Source organism: Xenopus laevis, chromosome 3S (genome assembly GCF_017654675.1).
Source record: "Xenopus laevis strain J_2021 chromosome 3S, Xenopus_laevis_v10.1, whole genome shotgun sequence".
Lineage (NCBI taxonomy): Eukaryota > Metazoa > Chordata > Amphibia > Anura > Pipidae > Xenopus > Xenopus laevis.
In genome coordinates this window covers 128,394,394-128,409,625 of record NC_054376.1, presented here as the reverse complement: position 1 = coordinate 128,409,625, position 15,232 = coordinate 128,394,394, and the positions used below count along the sequence as shown (strand labels likewise).

At 44.2% G+C, this 15,232-nt stretch overlaps 1 protein-coding gene across 8 annotated transcripts in view; it reads left to right on the top strand.

Annotated features, from left to right (window-relative positions):
* The window catches only part of LOC108703535 (chromodomain-helicase-DNA-binding protein 3-like), a 46,845-nt gene extending 32,339 nt beyond the window's left edge, over positions 1-14,506 (top strand). The window contains exons 23-40 of one of the 8 annotated variants that reach the window (XM_041588948.1): positions 1,559-1,790; positions 1,903-2,069; positions 2,173-2,350; positions 3,341-3,406; positions 3,486-3,571; positions 3,706-3,839; positions 5,496-5,640; positions 6,227-6,392; positions 7,601-7,743; positions 8,036-8,171; positions 8,384-8,455; positions 9,117-9,263; positions 9,453-9,561; positions 10,028-10,160; positions 10,341-10,536; positions 12,839-13,002; positions 13,250-13,373; positions 13,972-14,506. In XM_041588948.1, the coding sequence (XP_041444882.1) occupies positions 1,559-1,790; positions 1,903-2,069; positions 2,173-2,350; positions 3,341-3,406; positions 3,486-3,571; positions 3,706-3,839; positions 5,496-5,640; positions 6,227-6,392; positions 7,601-7,743; positions 8,036-8,171; positions 8,384-8,455; positions 9,117-9,263; positions 9,453-9,561; positions 10,028-10,160; positions 10,341-10,536; positions 12,839-13,002; positions 13,250-13,373; positions 13,972-14,072 (2,499 nt within the window). In that variant the 3' untranslated portion in view covers positions 14,073-14,506. Of the gene's footprint in view, positions 1-1,558; positions 1,791-1,902; positions 2,070-2,172; positions 2,351-3,340; positions 3,407-3,485; positions 3,572-3,705; positions 3,840-5,495; positions 5,641-6,226; positions 6,393-7,600; positions 7,744-8,035; positions 8,172-8,383; positions 8,456-9,116; positions 9,264-9,452; positions 9,562-10,027; positions 10,161-10,340; positions 10,537-12,838; positions 13,003-13,249; positions 13,374-13,971 lie in introns of those variants that run through there. The other 7 variants (XM_041588951.1, XM_041588949.1, XM_041588950.1 and 4 more) reach the window with 7 other exon arrangements.
* Positions 14,507-15,232: the final 726 nt, after the last annotated feature.

Here is a 15,232-nt window from a genome sequence, read left to right as displayed (position 1 = left end):
CTCCAGCAGAATTCTGCACTGAAATCTGTTTTTCAAAAGAGCAAACTGATTTTTTGATATTTAATTTTGAAATCTGACATGGGGGTAGACATATTGTCAGTTTCCCAGGTGCCCTCGGTCATGTGACTGATAAACTTCAGTCACTTTTTACTGCTGTGCTGCAAGTTGGAGTGATATAACCCCCTCCCTTCCCCCCCCCAGCAGCCTAACAACAGAACAATGGGAAGGTAACCAGATAGCAGCTCCCTAACACAAGATAACAGCTGCCTGGTAGATCTAAGAACAGCACTCAATAGTAAAATCCAGGTCCCACTGAGACACATTCAGTTACATTGAGTAGGAGAAACAACAGCCTGCCAGAAAGTAGTTCCATCCTAAAGTGCTGGCTCTTTCTGAAATCACATGACCAGGCAAAATGACCTGAGATGCACCTACACACCAATATTACAACTAAACAAATACACTTGTTGGGTAAGGAATTACATTTTATATTATAATTATTTGCAGTGTAAATAGTGTCATTTAGAAATAAAAACGACACCATAAAAACCTTGACAGAATCCCTTTAATGTTAAACGAGTTGTTCATCTAATTTTTAGAATGTTATAGACTGTCCTAGTCTTATCAACTTTTCAGTTGGTCTTCATTTATATTGTTTTTTTTTTTTAATTATTCGTCGCTTTCTACATAAAAAAATATATAAATATGAATGTCTACATCATACTAAAAGTTAATTTAAAGGTGCATTACCCCTTTAACTAGTTGAGACTCAAACTGTGGCCCTATGTTTCCTGCATCCACCAAATCTGGGTGTGTAGTTATGCATTTGGGTTTGTCTGGTATTGTAGCTCAGTTATTGTGCACAGACACAGGTAGAAACAATAGCTCCGGGCGTCACCCCAAGTTCACATACATTTGTTAAAGTGCCTCTGAATGGAAACCATGCAGCTACTCTGCTTATAAATAAGGGGGTAACAAAAACAGGCAGTCACGTGTTACCTTTAATTGTTATGCAAATTAACAGCTCCCAGAAAATGGGCTGCGACTGTTCAGATTCTAAGTGGCTTTATAAGGAAATATGTTTAGTTAGTGCTTTCTCTTACCCATGGCTGCCAAGAGTAGATGGGGCTGCATTAAGCCCCCTTTAAAGATGATCTGTCTGGAGGTAATCACCCAGCAAGCCAGCTACTGGGATCTACTGGCCACAACCAACTCCTCTTCAAGGTAAACCCATAACAGCAAGGTAGGACCTGAATATCGATATATGTTACAGGGAAGCCTGAGCAATCTCCTGTATTTACAGAAAAGGCTGAGCTATCTATCTAGGCCGAGTTGTTGTGCTGTACATTACATTAGTATAAATATTGGTATGTGCAGTTAATATGAGTGTATGGAGGGGGTGTGTGTATAGATGATGGGTTCATTTGGAGGGGTTGAACTTGATGGACTTTGGTCTTTCTTCAACCCAACGTAACTATGTAACATAAAGGAGAGAGGCAGTTCCCAGACACAAACAAAAATAATCAGCAATATTTTGGCTTTAATATTTTTCCCCCAGGCATTCAGCCGTGCTCATAGGATTGGACAGGCCAACAAGGTGATGATTTACCGCTTTGTGACGCGGGCGTCGGTGGAAGAGCGGATAACACAGGTGGCCAAAAGAAAGATGATGTTGACCCACTTGGTGGTGCGGCCGGGCCTGGGTTCCAAGGCAGGTTCCATGTCCAAGCAGGAACTGGATGATATCCTCAAATTTGGAACGGAGGAGCTGTTTAAAGTTGAGAATGAAGGTGAGTTGATCAAACAGCATTGGGTACCTGTGAAAGTGACCAGTTGCAAGCTCCTTATTTCTCCTATCTCATGGAATTTGCACCGACCTGATTGGCCGATTGTCTTTACCAGGTGATAATAAGGAAGAGGACAGCAGTGTGATCCATTATGATAACGGGGCAGTCGAACGGCTGCTGGACCGCAATCAGGATGTAACAGAGGACACGGAGGTTCAGAACATGAACGAGTATCTCAGCTCCTTTAAAGTGGCTCAGTATGTCGTAAAGGAAGAGGAGAAGGTAAGGGGGGCTCAGAGAGAGGGAGTGTTTCTCTGTCACACATGTGTGTTTGTGGCGTGTTACATTTGTGTCTGTCCATGTGACATGCTCCTTCCGTGTTCAGCTGGAAGAACTGGAAAGGGAGGTGATTAAGCAGGAGGAGAATGTGGATCCCGACTATTGGGAGAAGCTGCTGAGGCACCACTATGAGCAGCAGCAGGAAGACCTGGCACGGAACCTCGGCAAGGGGAAGAGAGTGCGCAAGCAGGTCAACTACAATGATGCCGCACAGGAAGACCAGGGTAAGGACTTTCCTCCATCCCATAAACATTCACTCCACACAATTAGGAGTCAAACTGTGGGGCTGGAAACTTTAGGGGGGCCAAGCCTGAAGGCCAATTTTAGTGGCATTTGGGGAGAATTTATATTTAGTGTCCTATACACTCCAGGTTAAAGGGATTCTGTCATGATTTTTATGGTGTAGTTTTTATTTCTAAATTACACTGCAAATAATTCACTCTACAATATAAAATGTCATTCCTGAACCAGCAAGTGTATTTAGTTGTAATATTGGTGTGTAGGTGCATCTCAGCTCATTTTGCCTGGTCATGTGATTTCAGAAAGAGCCAGCACTTTAGGATGGAACTGCTTTATGGCAGCCTGTTGTTTCTCCTACTCAATGTAACTGAATGTGTCTCAGTGGGACCTGGATTTTACTATTGAGTGTTGTTCTTAGATCTACCAGGCAGCTGTTATCTTGTGTTAGGGAGCTGCTATCTGTTTACCTTCCCATTGTTCTGTTGTTAGGCTGCTGGGGGGGGGGAGGGGGGTGATATCACTCCAACTTGCAGTACAGCAGTAAAGAGTGACTGAAGTTTATCAGAGCACAAGTCACATGACTGGGAGCAGCTGGGAAACTGACAATATGTCTAGCCCCATGTCAGATTTCAAAATGAAATATAAAAAAATCAGTTTGCTCTTTTGAGAAATGGATTTCAGTGCAGAATTCTGCCGGAGCAGCACTGTTAACTGATGTGTTTTGAAAAAAAACATATTTTCCCATGACAGTATCCCTTTAAGTAGGATTTAGACTTTGCATTATTTGCTGCCCTAGGTATTCTTGGCTGATACAGCCCTGCTATTTAGTGAGGGAAACAAGGGAATATGTAACGGGTTTAGGAAAAGATGGGGAACAATAGCAAAATGGTTGGTGTCAAAAAGGGAGAGCACAATAGAAGAGCGGCGCAGAGACGCAGCAGGTGTATACAAATGACTCTTCCCAACTCCTGCAGACAACCAGTCTGAATACTCCGTGGGCTCGGAGGAGGAGGATGAAGATTTTGACGAGAGGGCGGAAGGTAAGAGTTAATATTAGAACTTAACCCTTGTCTTGTTGGGATACCTGCAGGTTCTTATCAGTTCTGTTTGCTTCGGTAGGACGCAGGCAGTCTCGCCGCCAACTACGAAATGAGAAGGACAAGCCTCTGCCACCTCTGCTGGCTCGGGTTGGTGGGAACATAGAGGTAAGTGGTTGTCTGACTGATAACCAAATCTAATATACCGCTTTGTTATTTTGTTATTTTATTTTTGTTATTACAGAAGAGACAGCCACATGGGCTGTTCATCTTGCATCTGTAATTTGAGTGTTCTCTCCTAGGTCCTGGGGTTCAACACACGGCAGAGGAAGGCTTTCTTAAATGCAGTGATGCGCTGGGGGATGCCACCACAGGATGCCTTTTCTACTCACTGGCTAGTGAGGGATCTGAGAGGCAAGTCGGAGAAGGAGTTCAAGTAAGTGCTAACTGTAGCTGCTTGCAGTGCAAACATCCACCTCAAAAGGGATTCTGTAACTGGAATGCATCAGTTAATAGTGCTGCTCCAGCAGAATTCTGCACTGAAATCCATTTTTCCAAAAAACAAACTATTTTTTTTATGTTTTATTTTGATATTTGGCATGGGCTAGACATATTGTCCGTTTCCCAGGTGCCCTCAGTCATGTGACTTGTGCAATGAGACACTTCAGTCACTCTTTACTGTTGTACTGCAAGTTGGAGTGATATCACCCCTCCCTTTCCTTCCCCAGGAGCGCAAGAGCAGCCTAGCAACAGAACAGAATGGGCAGCTAACCAAATAGCAACACCTAGTGGTGGACATGAGACTAGCACCCAAGCATAAAAAACCCTGCTAGGGAGCACGACTTATGTTATGGTAAAATACAATGAGGAGGGGAAAAACAATAACTGTCTCAAAGCAGTTCCATCCTGAAGTGCTGGCTCCTTCGCAATGCTCAGAGATAGCTGCCTCCACACCAAATAAACATAAATAAATATGTTGGTTTAAAGGGATACTGTCATGGAAAAACATGTTTTTTTCAAAACGCATCAGTTAATAGTGCTGCTCCAGCAGAATTCTGCACTGAAATCCATTTCTCAAAAGAGCAAACAGATTTTTTTATATTCAATTTTGAAATCTGACATGGGGCTAGACATATTGTCAGTTTCCCAGCTGCCCCCAGTCATGTGACTTGTGCTCTGATAAACTTCAGATACTCTTTACTGCTGTACTGCAAGTTGGAGTGAAATCACCCCCTCCCTTCCCCCCCCCAGCAGCCTAACAACAGAACAAGGGGAAGGTAACCAGATAGCAGCTCCCTAACACAAGATAACAGCTGCCTGGTAGATCTAAGAACAGCACTTAATAGTAAAATCTAGGTCCCACTGAGACTGATTCAGTTACATTAAGTAGGAGAAATAGCAGCCTGCCAGAAAGTAGTTCCATCCTAAAGTGCAGGCACAAGTCACATGACCAGGGGCAGCTGGGAAACTGAAAATATGTCTAGCCCCATGTCAGATTTCAAAATTGAATATAAAATAATCTGTTTGCTCTTTTGAGAAATGGATTTCAGTGCAGAATTCTGCTGGAGCAGCACTATTAACTGATGTGTTTTGAAAAAAACATGTTTTCCCCTGACAGTATCCCTTTAAGAATAAAATTTTAAATGGTAGAGTGAAAAATCTGCAGCGTAATTTAGAAATAAAAGCCATAAAAATGATGACGGAATATTATAACAGTTATTTTATAATTCATGAATGGCTTCCCACGTGATGATGCTCTTACTCATCTGACATCCGTTGGCCAGAATCGTCTGTCTGTTTCCTGGGGTGGGTAGGTGAGTGTCCGACCCCCTCCCTCACACAGACAAACAGTATACTCTGTGCCCGGGTAACTGAATGGGTTAAGGCTAAAGTTGTGTCCTATCCCATAAGCCGGCACAGTACAAGATGGCTGCCAGTCACATGCCGACATTAACAACGGACGAAGATGAACAGGCATATCTGATGGGTCATTAATTACATAACAAAGCATTGATAACAAACACCCAAGCACCCTGCTCCCAAGAGCTGACATCTTAGAGCTGAACTACAATCCTTTCCATTGCTCCTTTAGAGCGTACGTGTCTCTGTTTATGAGACATCTCTGTGAGCCTGGAGCCGACGGTTCAGAGACGTTTGCTGACGGTGTTCCCCGCGAAGGCCTCTCGCGACAGCAGGTTCTGACCCGCATCGGCGTTATGTCTTTGGTGAAGAAAAAGGTAAAATCCAGATATTAATATCAGACAAAAAAAAGCGTGACTTCCCATAGGCCCAGCAGTATCTTGCGGTTTATTACTCGTGGTCCCTCCTGACACAAATATAATTTTCAAAATCACTTTAAAAGGGGGCAGTTTGCCTTTAAGTTAACTTTTAGTATGTTGTAGAATGGCCAATTATAAGCAACTTTTCAATTGGTCTTCATGATTAATTTTCTATTGTTTTCTAATTATTTGCCTTCTTTCCAGCTTTCAAATGGGGGTCACCGACCCCATGTAAAAACAAATGCTCTGTAAGGCTACAACTTTATCGCTCTTGCAAGTTTTAATTACTCATCTTTCTGTTCAGGCCTCACCTTTTCATATTCCTGTCTCTTATTAAAATCAGTGCATGGTTGCTAGGGTAAATTGGACCCTAGCAACCTGACTGCTGAAACTCTGCTGAATAAAAAGCTAAATAACTCAAAAAGCACAAATAATAAAAAATTAAAACCAATTGCAAATTGTCTCAGAATATCCCTCTCTACATCATACTAACAGTTAATTTAAAGATGAACAACCCCTTTAATTATTAACATTTATTTTACAGATACAGGAGTTTGAGCATATAAACGGTCGATGGAGCATGCCGGAGCTGATGCCAGACCCTAGCCTAGACTCCAAGCTCTCGTCTCGAGCCTCCTCTCCCACTGTAAAAACCTCCACCACCACTCCAGAGCAAAGCCTCACCAACACCCCATGCACCTCCAAACCAGGTATGAAGATTTGTAACTCCTGAACCCACCACAGTCTTCCACAAATACAGTTAAAGGAGAACTAAAGCTTAACTAAAGAAGTAGGTAGAAATGTTGTACATGATGTTTTGTGCTTCTGTACCAGCCCAAGGAACCACGGCCCTTTAGCAGTAAAGATCTGTGTCTCCAAAGATGCCCCAGTAGCTCCCCATCTTCTTTTCTGCTGATTCACTGATTCACATGCTCTGTGCTGCTGTCACTTACTGAGCTTAGGGAGCCACTCACAATATATAGTACACATAGAATAGAAATGTCACAATATAAGGCTGATTAGTAATTAATACACATAATTACTACATGGCAGCACAGAAACCAGTGCAATTAGCATCAGAATTGAATAATCAGCAAACCTGTAGCATCAGCTTATATTACAGCCAGGGAAGCTCATTTTCTGCTGGATAATTAGTGACGAGCCCTAAGCTTAGCTTCTCAACAGCCAATCAGAGCCCACTGAGCATGTGAGTGTCACAGACACTTTCCAAGATGGTGACCCCCTGTGACAAGTTTGAAGTCCTGGATCATTGCTGCTATTGACAAGCTCAAACTTTAGCCTCCTGCAATAAGGTCATATGAATTATAAATATTCATTTTTAGGGTTTAGTTCTCCTTTAACCCCTATAGCTTGCTCAATGACCGTTAAAGGGGTGCTTCACCTGTGAGTTAACATTTAGTATGTTATTGAATGGCCAATTCTAAGTAACTTTTCAATTAGTCTTCATTATTTATTTTTTATCGTTTTTAAAATGACTTGCCTTCTTCTTCTGGCTCTCTCCAGCTTTCAAACGGGGGTCACTGACCCCATCTAAAAAAATAATTTCTTTGTAAGGCTACAAATGTATTATTATTGTTACTTTATATTACTCATCTTACTATTCAGGCCTCTCCTATTCATATTCCAGTCTCGTATTCAAATCAGTGCATGGTTGCTAGGGGAATTTGGATCCTAGCAACCAGATGGCTGACATTGCAAACTGGAGAGCTGCTGAATAAAAAGCTAAATAACTCAAAATGCACAAATAATAAAAAATGAAAACCAATTGCAGATTGTCTCAGAATATCCCTCTGTACATCATACTAACAGTTCATTTAAAGGTGAACAGCCCCTTTAAGGAAAATTGCCTGGGTTCAAATGCAGTAACAGATGGTATGTGTCTGCTTCCCTCCTCCAGCTACACCTGCCCCCAGCGAGCGGGGTGAGAATGGGGGAACCCCAGTGGAAAAAGGAGAAGCGGAATGCAAGGAGGAGAAGGAAAGTGATGTGAAGGGAACGGAGAAGAAAGAGATTGAGCCTGAGCAAACAGCTACTGTGAGGGTATGTTAGTTACTAGTGGATTGTAACGCCTGAAACTTACAAACTCAGTGAACAGTTATGTCCCATGTGGCCTCCCTTATAGTCACTGACTAACTCAGAGTTAGAGAGCTGAAAAGCAGGAAGTAGTGTTCTGGCTATTATGTTACACATCCACTCACTTCAGCCTTTATACATTACATTTTTGCCTAATTAAATATATTATATTATTTATTTTGAACTGTTCCTTTAAGTGACACAGGCATGTGTGTATTAGTGTGTGTGTCACATCTCATATCCCGGCTCCGTATTTCAGACTCCCAGCCCCAAGGATTCCGGGACCCCTGTGTGTAATTCGGAGTCGGAGAAAAGCGGAGAGAAGCTGACAGAAACTCCTGATGTTACTCCTGGGAAGGAGGAAGCGAAGGCAGAATTAACTGCAGAGACAGTTGGTAAGTGTATATATATATATATATATATATATATATATATATATTGTATTATTGACAATTAAAGGGACACTCCTGTGGGCTCTGCTGGTATATCTCATGCTGTTGTATAATAATATCAGTGGCACCTTATTAACTGTCCCATCTCTGGGCATAAAGAATGTGACCTTATTATTTTACTTATTTTGGGCTTATTTCACTCTCTCTTTTGACAGGCGACAAAACTGCAGCTGCTGCTCCTGAGCCTGAGAAACCAACAGAAGTTACATCAGAAGCAGCACCGAGAGGTCACTGCCATAATACTATCCACTTTATCTTCTGTCTGTGTCCCTGTATCACCCTGCAGGGGGCGGGACTCTCCTTCTGTCTGTGTCACTGTATCACCCTGCAGGGGGAGGGACTCTCCTTCTGTCTGTGTCACTGTATCACCCTGCAGGGGGAGGGACTCTCCTTCTGTCTGTGTCACTGTATCACCATGCAGGGGGAGGGACTCTCCTTCTGTCTGTGTCACTGTATCACCCTGCAGGGGGAGGGACTCTCCTTCTGTCTGTGTCACTGTATCACCCTGCAGGGGGAGGGACTCAGCTCCTTCTGTCTGTCACTGTATCACCCTGCAGGGGGCGGGACTCTCCTTCTGTCTGTGTCACTGTATCACCCTGCAGGGGGAGGGGCTCTCCTTCTGTCTGTGTCCCTGTATCACCCTGCAGGGGGCGGGACTCCTGTCTGTGTCACTGTATCACCCTGCAGGGGGCGGGACTCCTGTCTGTGTCACTGTATCACCCTGCAGGGGGAGGGACTCTCCTTCTGTCTGTGTCACTGTATCACCCTGCAGGGGGAGGGACTCTCCTTCTGTCTGTGTCACTGTATCACCCTGCAGGGGGAGGCTCCTATATTGTGTCACTGTATAACAGGTGGAATGTATGTAATGTTTATTTGTGTGCCCCGCAGAGGAGGTGAAGCAGGAGCGAGAGGCAGTGAAAGACGGCAAGATGAATATCCAGAAGGAAGAAGTGAGGAGCAGTAATGGAAGGAGAGAAGAGAACAGACCAGAAAGAGCCAGATTTATGTTCAACATTGCAGATGGGGGGTTCACAGGTGAGGAAAGTCCGGGGAGCAGATCAGGAGTAGTTACACGCATGGTACATACAGGTCTGGGAGGAGTGAGGATTCTCTAAAAAAAAAACTTCACTCAAATCTGCGCAGGAAAAAGAATCAACCTTTGATCTATTTGTCCCTATGGGATTTAACCCCTCACATGTTCATTTTCCATTATGTTGTGTTCAGAGCTCCACACCTTGTGGCAGAACGAGGAAAGAGCCGCCGTCTGCTCCGGCCGATTGAACGACATCTGGCACCGCCGGCACGATTACTGGTTATTAGCCGGCATTGTGATGTATCCTTACCTGCACTCACCACAGTATTAAAGGGGAACTATCACAAAAATAAAATACTGAAACATCTTCTAGGCAAAAAGAGCCCCCCTATAAGATATATTGGATCTAACTGTCAATGAATATCTGACACCCAACTGCTGCATGAAGAGAGAATGAAGAGAAACAGATGCTGAGAGAGGGATAGTGAAGATAAACTTGATTATTTCAGAAACAGTACAGAATTTTTAATTGATTGTATTTAGAAAGTTTCTTATTTCAGTATGCTGAAGCTTATATTTAATTTTCATTTTTGCAATAGTTCCCCTTTAAATGACTGCCTGAGTGACACTTACCCTTTGTCTTATACATCAGATTGTATAGGCTACGGATTTCGTGCCCTGTCCTTAATAGATACATGGCTGGCCATGTAAATTGTGTCTCTGTTAGGGCAGTGCCCGTAGTTCTGTTTGCTTAACCCTTTCTCAGACATGGCTACGCTCGCTGGCAAGACATTCAGAACGATGCGCCATTTGCCGTCATTAATGAACCCTTTAAATCTGAGGCCAATAAGGGAAATTTCCTGGAGATGAAGAACAAGTTCCTGGCACGACGATTCAAGGTCTGACCCCTTTTCCCCCCAACCACTTAACTTTTGTGTTGGTCTCACCTGTTTGCCACTTATTTGCACTTGCCCCACCCATTCAACTATATAATTTCACCTATGAGTTATTAACTCCACCCACTGACCTGTGCATTCAACTCTGTCTGGTCTGACGTGGGTTTCTCGCTGGTTCCTCAGCTCCTGGAACAGGCTCTAGTGATTGAGGAGCAGCTCCGGAGAGCAGCCTATCTCAACATGACCCAGGACCCTACCCACCCGGCCATGGCCCTTAACGCTCGCTTCTCCGAGTTGGAATGTCTCGCAGAGAGTCACCAGCACCTCTCCAAGGAGTCCATTGCAGGGAACAAGCCAGCCAATGCCGTGCTCCATAAAGGTACCCAAGGCAAGGGAGATCATAGAGTGGCAGGGCAGAATGGCAAGGGGCAGATAAGCTTAAATAAAAAGTAAACCTTTAAAAGAGAATTTAACCTCTTAGGCACAAAAATCCCTCCCCTGCGTAGCCCCCCTCCCTCCTCCCCCCTGCCTACCTCCCCCCCCAGGCAAATGCCCCTAACTTGTTACTTACCCCTCCTTCTAGGTCCTCTCCAGCGGAGTTCACAGCAGCCATCTTCTCCCGAGCGCTCTTCTTCCTGTAATCATCGGCATTTGGTGGCGCGTGCGCAGTAGGAGGCATTTGCAGGTACGGAGCTACTGCGCCTAAAAGTCACGAAGTTTCCGATTTCTTCAGCGCATGCGCATTAGATACGAATCGGCAAATGCCTCCTACTGCGCATGCGCCACCAAATGCCGATGATTACAGGAAGAAGAGCGCTCGGGAGAAAATGGCTGTTGTGAATTCAGCTGAAGAGGACCTAGAAGGAGGGGTAAGTAACAAGTTAGGGGCATTTGCCTGGGGGGGGAGGAGGTAGGGGGGCCTACACAGGGGAGGGATTTTGGCGCCTAGGGGGTTGAATTCTCCTTTAAAATAAGTGAATGTAAAATTGATGAGGGGGCTATTCTAAGCACTTTTGTAATTTGCATTATTTATTTTCTTTTCATTCCAAGATATTAAGGGATACATGTGCTGTTAATATGAATGAATTTTGTTACAACAGCACCACCTGCTGGTCAGTTTCCCACCAGTCTGACCACCAAGTAGTCAAGGAAGTTGTCAGGAGAAAGAAAGAGGCTGCTCTGATGTTCTTCTTCTTAGGAATAAGATTAGAAACCTTTCTCACATCTTTCCTAAGCAGAAGAACATCAGAGCAGTCTCTTTCTTTCTTCCAAAGAGCAAACAGATATTTTTATATTTAATTTTGAATTCTGACTTGGGGCTAGACATATTGTCAGTTTCCCAGCTGCCCCCAGTCATGTGACTTGTGCTCTGATAAACTTCAGTCACTCTTTACTGCTGTACTGCAAGTTGGAGTGATATCACCCCCCCCCAGCAGCTAAACAACAGAACAATGGGAAGGTAACCAGATAGCAGTTCCCTAACACAAGATAACAGCTGCCTGGTAGATCTAAGATCAGCACTCAATAGTAAAATCCAGGTCCCACTGAGACACATTCAGTTACATTGAGTAGGAGAAACAACAGCCTGCCAGAATGTAGTTCCATCCTAAAGTGCAGGCACAAGTCACATGACTGGGGGCAGCTGGGAAACTGACAATATGTCTAGCCCCATGTCAATATGTTGGCTGTTTTGAGAAACAGATTTCAATGCAGAATTCTGCTGGAGCAGCACTATTAACTGATGTGTTTTGAAAAAAAACTTGTTTTCCCATGACAGTATCCCTTTAAGCAGCAAGTTTTAACTCCTGATAATATTTTAGAGTGTGCTGTGCATTGTAGTGCAAACACAAGGCTTTTATCTCCAGTAAAGGAAAGGAATTGCCCCTTGAAAGTAAGTGCAGGTTAAGGGGGAAAAAGAACCTCAAGTTTGGTGCAATAAGGGAACACTACACAAAATATTATTTTAGGTTTGATTTTATTTCTGGTATTTTAACTGGCTATTCTGCTGCTTTAACCTTGGTTTAAAGCAGTGATCCCCAACCAGTAGCTCGCGAGCAACATGTTGCTCTCCAACCCCTTGAATGTTGCTCTCTGTGTCCTCAAAGCAGGGGCTTATTTTTGAATTCCAGGCTTGGAAGCAAGTTTTAATTGCATAAAAACTAAGTATAGTACCAAGTAGAGCCTCTTGTAGGCTTCCAGTCCACATAGGGGCAACCAAATGGCCAATCACAGCCCTTATTTGGCACCCCATGGGACTATTTTATGCTTGTGTTGCTCTCCATCTCTTTTTACATTTGAATGTGGCTCACGGGTAAAAAAAGGTTGGGGACCCCTGGTTTAAAGGGACCATGAGAGAGACAGTCTCCCTTGCTGGGCAGAGACCAACAATGAATTGGCACTAATAGGTGGCACAAAATTTGGGTGCAGACTATCTCATTCGCTAGGCTCAATGTGATTGGTTGAAAAATGGTGTTATCACTTCTCCTTGTTGGAGCACACTACATCAAGTAGGGGGGTGTACCAGGCCAATTGGTTGCTAAGGGCTAATTAGGGCAGTTTATAAAAGGCCCCGATGGGTGAGGGGGGTGAGAAGGTGTCCGGGGAGAATAGTGGGAAATGTATATCTACAAGAGGAAAGGGTTAGTGGAAGTCCTGGTGTCTAAGCTCTCCTCCCATTCCAGTGCTCAACCAATTGGAGGAGCTGCTGAGTGATATGAAGGCGGACGTAACTCGCCTCCCCGCCTCCCTCGCACGTATCCCGCCCATCGCGGCAAGACTGCAGATGTCAGAGCGCAGTATCCTGAGCCGACTCGCAAGCAAGGGGAGCGAGAGCACAGCTCCTCCGGTGAGAGGAAAGGGGGTAGAGGGAGAGAGCTGGGAGGGACAATCAGTCGGACCAAGTAGGAGAGGACATCTACTGATTTGCTCCTGTTATGACTCCTCATTGGCTGACAATTATATTCCCCTTTAGAATTGGCCAAAAAGTGAAAATAGAACACAAGCCTTATTGTACTTGTTCTGTCTCACAGGGGGAGGGGTAAATAGACAATAAACATCCAATTCTGAGTCCTTTATCTCTCTGCCCCTTACAGGTGTTCCCTCCTGGCCCTTACACCACTCCTCCTATGTTTGGGGCCACATTCCCAAGCAACCCCCAGTCGGCAGCACTCTCGGGGACAAACTATAATCAGATGCCTATGGGCTCTTTCCTGTCTGGTAAGAAACACTGCGTTCTTATACGATTGTTACTTTTTATTGTGTTTTTAAGTGCAATAAGCCCCACCCCTGACCTTAGCTCCTCCCTACATACTGTGACAGTGAGCTTTATTCACTCTGTGACTCAGGGCTCATTTATAAACACTGGGCTAATTTGCACATGGGCAGTAACCCCTAGCAACCAATCAGTGATTGTTCTATGCAGTCACTGGGACAGAATGCTCTGTTATACAGATAGCTAGAATCTCAGCTGCCATAAAGCAGGACAGGACTGCTGCTTACAATGGGGATCAGATAGGATCTGTGCAGCCACTGGGACAGAATGTTCTGTTATACAGATAGCTAGAATCTCAGCTGCCATAAAGCAGAACAGGGCTGTTGCTTACAATGGGGATCAGATTAGATCTGTGCAGCCACTGGGACAGAATGTTCTGTTATACAGATAGCTAGAATCTCAGCTGCCATAAAGCAGGACAGGCAGAGAGAGAAATAAATCATCCATATAAATAACATGAACATACACTGTATAGTAAAGTACATTATTAATCTTTTTAGAATTCACCAACCTTAAACCTCTGTCATGTTTTTATCCCTTTAGTTTCTAATGGGCCCCCTGTTCTTGTGAAAAAGGAACGAGAGATGGATTTGCTGGACAGAAAGGAAAGCAGAGGTGGAGAGGTGATCTGTATTGATGACTGAAGCACTTACCCAGCCTGCCACTTGCTAAATCATTGGTTAAGCCTTGTACTGAGGGTGCATCAGTGAACGATGGAGAAAGACACAGGGACAAACAGGACTGTTGGAATATCTGTTTAGCGCTGAAGCTTTCAGTCTCACAGAGGGGAGCTATAAATCAGGCCCTTCTCCTGCTTGGTGACATACAAGTGCAATGAATCTGTTCCTAACCCTCCCAGAGGGGGCTGAGCAGAGCGACACCTGAGTCTCCCTCTTCCCACTCCACCCCCTTTCCGGTGACCTCTGTTTCTGCTGACGTTGTATACCATGTATATATTCACACACATCGCTTCCCGTATACCGATGCCTGGCCTGCAACGCCTCAAGTGGTTCTGTCTTTCATATGGTCTGCTCCTTGCCCCGTGATGTACATATAAATTATACTTTTTATTTCTGTCCGCAAGAGAAATGTGTCTCATTTCTCCACCACCACTTTGTTTCCAACCAGAAGGTACTGCACAAGAGGCGGGTTAGTTATCTGTGAGCAGGTCCGAGACCCCGGGTCAGGCGGGTTCTGTCTTTTGTGCTGTCGGATTTGGACAGGTCGGACTTGGGTCTATAGATAGAAGTGCCTGCCGGGTGTGGGTCATTGAGAGCTGCTTTAGGCTTCTTGAAATTGAAAAATTGTTGCCTTCACTTCACACTTTGAAAGAGCATCATTCTCAGCAGTTAGTATGAAATTACATAGAGCTGCATATAAGTTCCTGACGTCCAGACTTGTAGATGTTTTTGGCTTGCATCATTTTGATCACCGATGCAGCCCTTTACAGATATGATGTCATCCATCAGACCTGCAGTTCAATTTCCATCTAGAGACCCCCAAATTCACTCTTCTGGTTCCTGCACCTTCACTGCCGGAAACCAGCAATGGAGGTTGGGAATTGAACATACTTATGTTGCCAGACTCAAGGAAAGAACCAGGCATGGTTACAGTATTTAGACCACTGCATATTAAAGGTATTAATTATAGGATGGGAAATCTGGTGCTTACATCTTAAGCTGGGTGTAAATTAAAAGGTCACCATACGGTCGATTTTTTAACCTGATTTTGCCATCCAAGTGAGGCTGATCTTATCATTTGGCTTCCGGTCAAACTATAAGATCCTTAAATAGAACTATTCAGA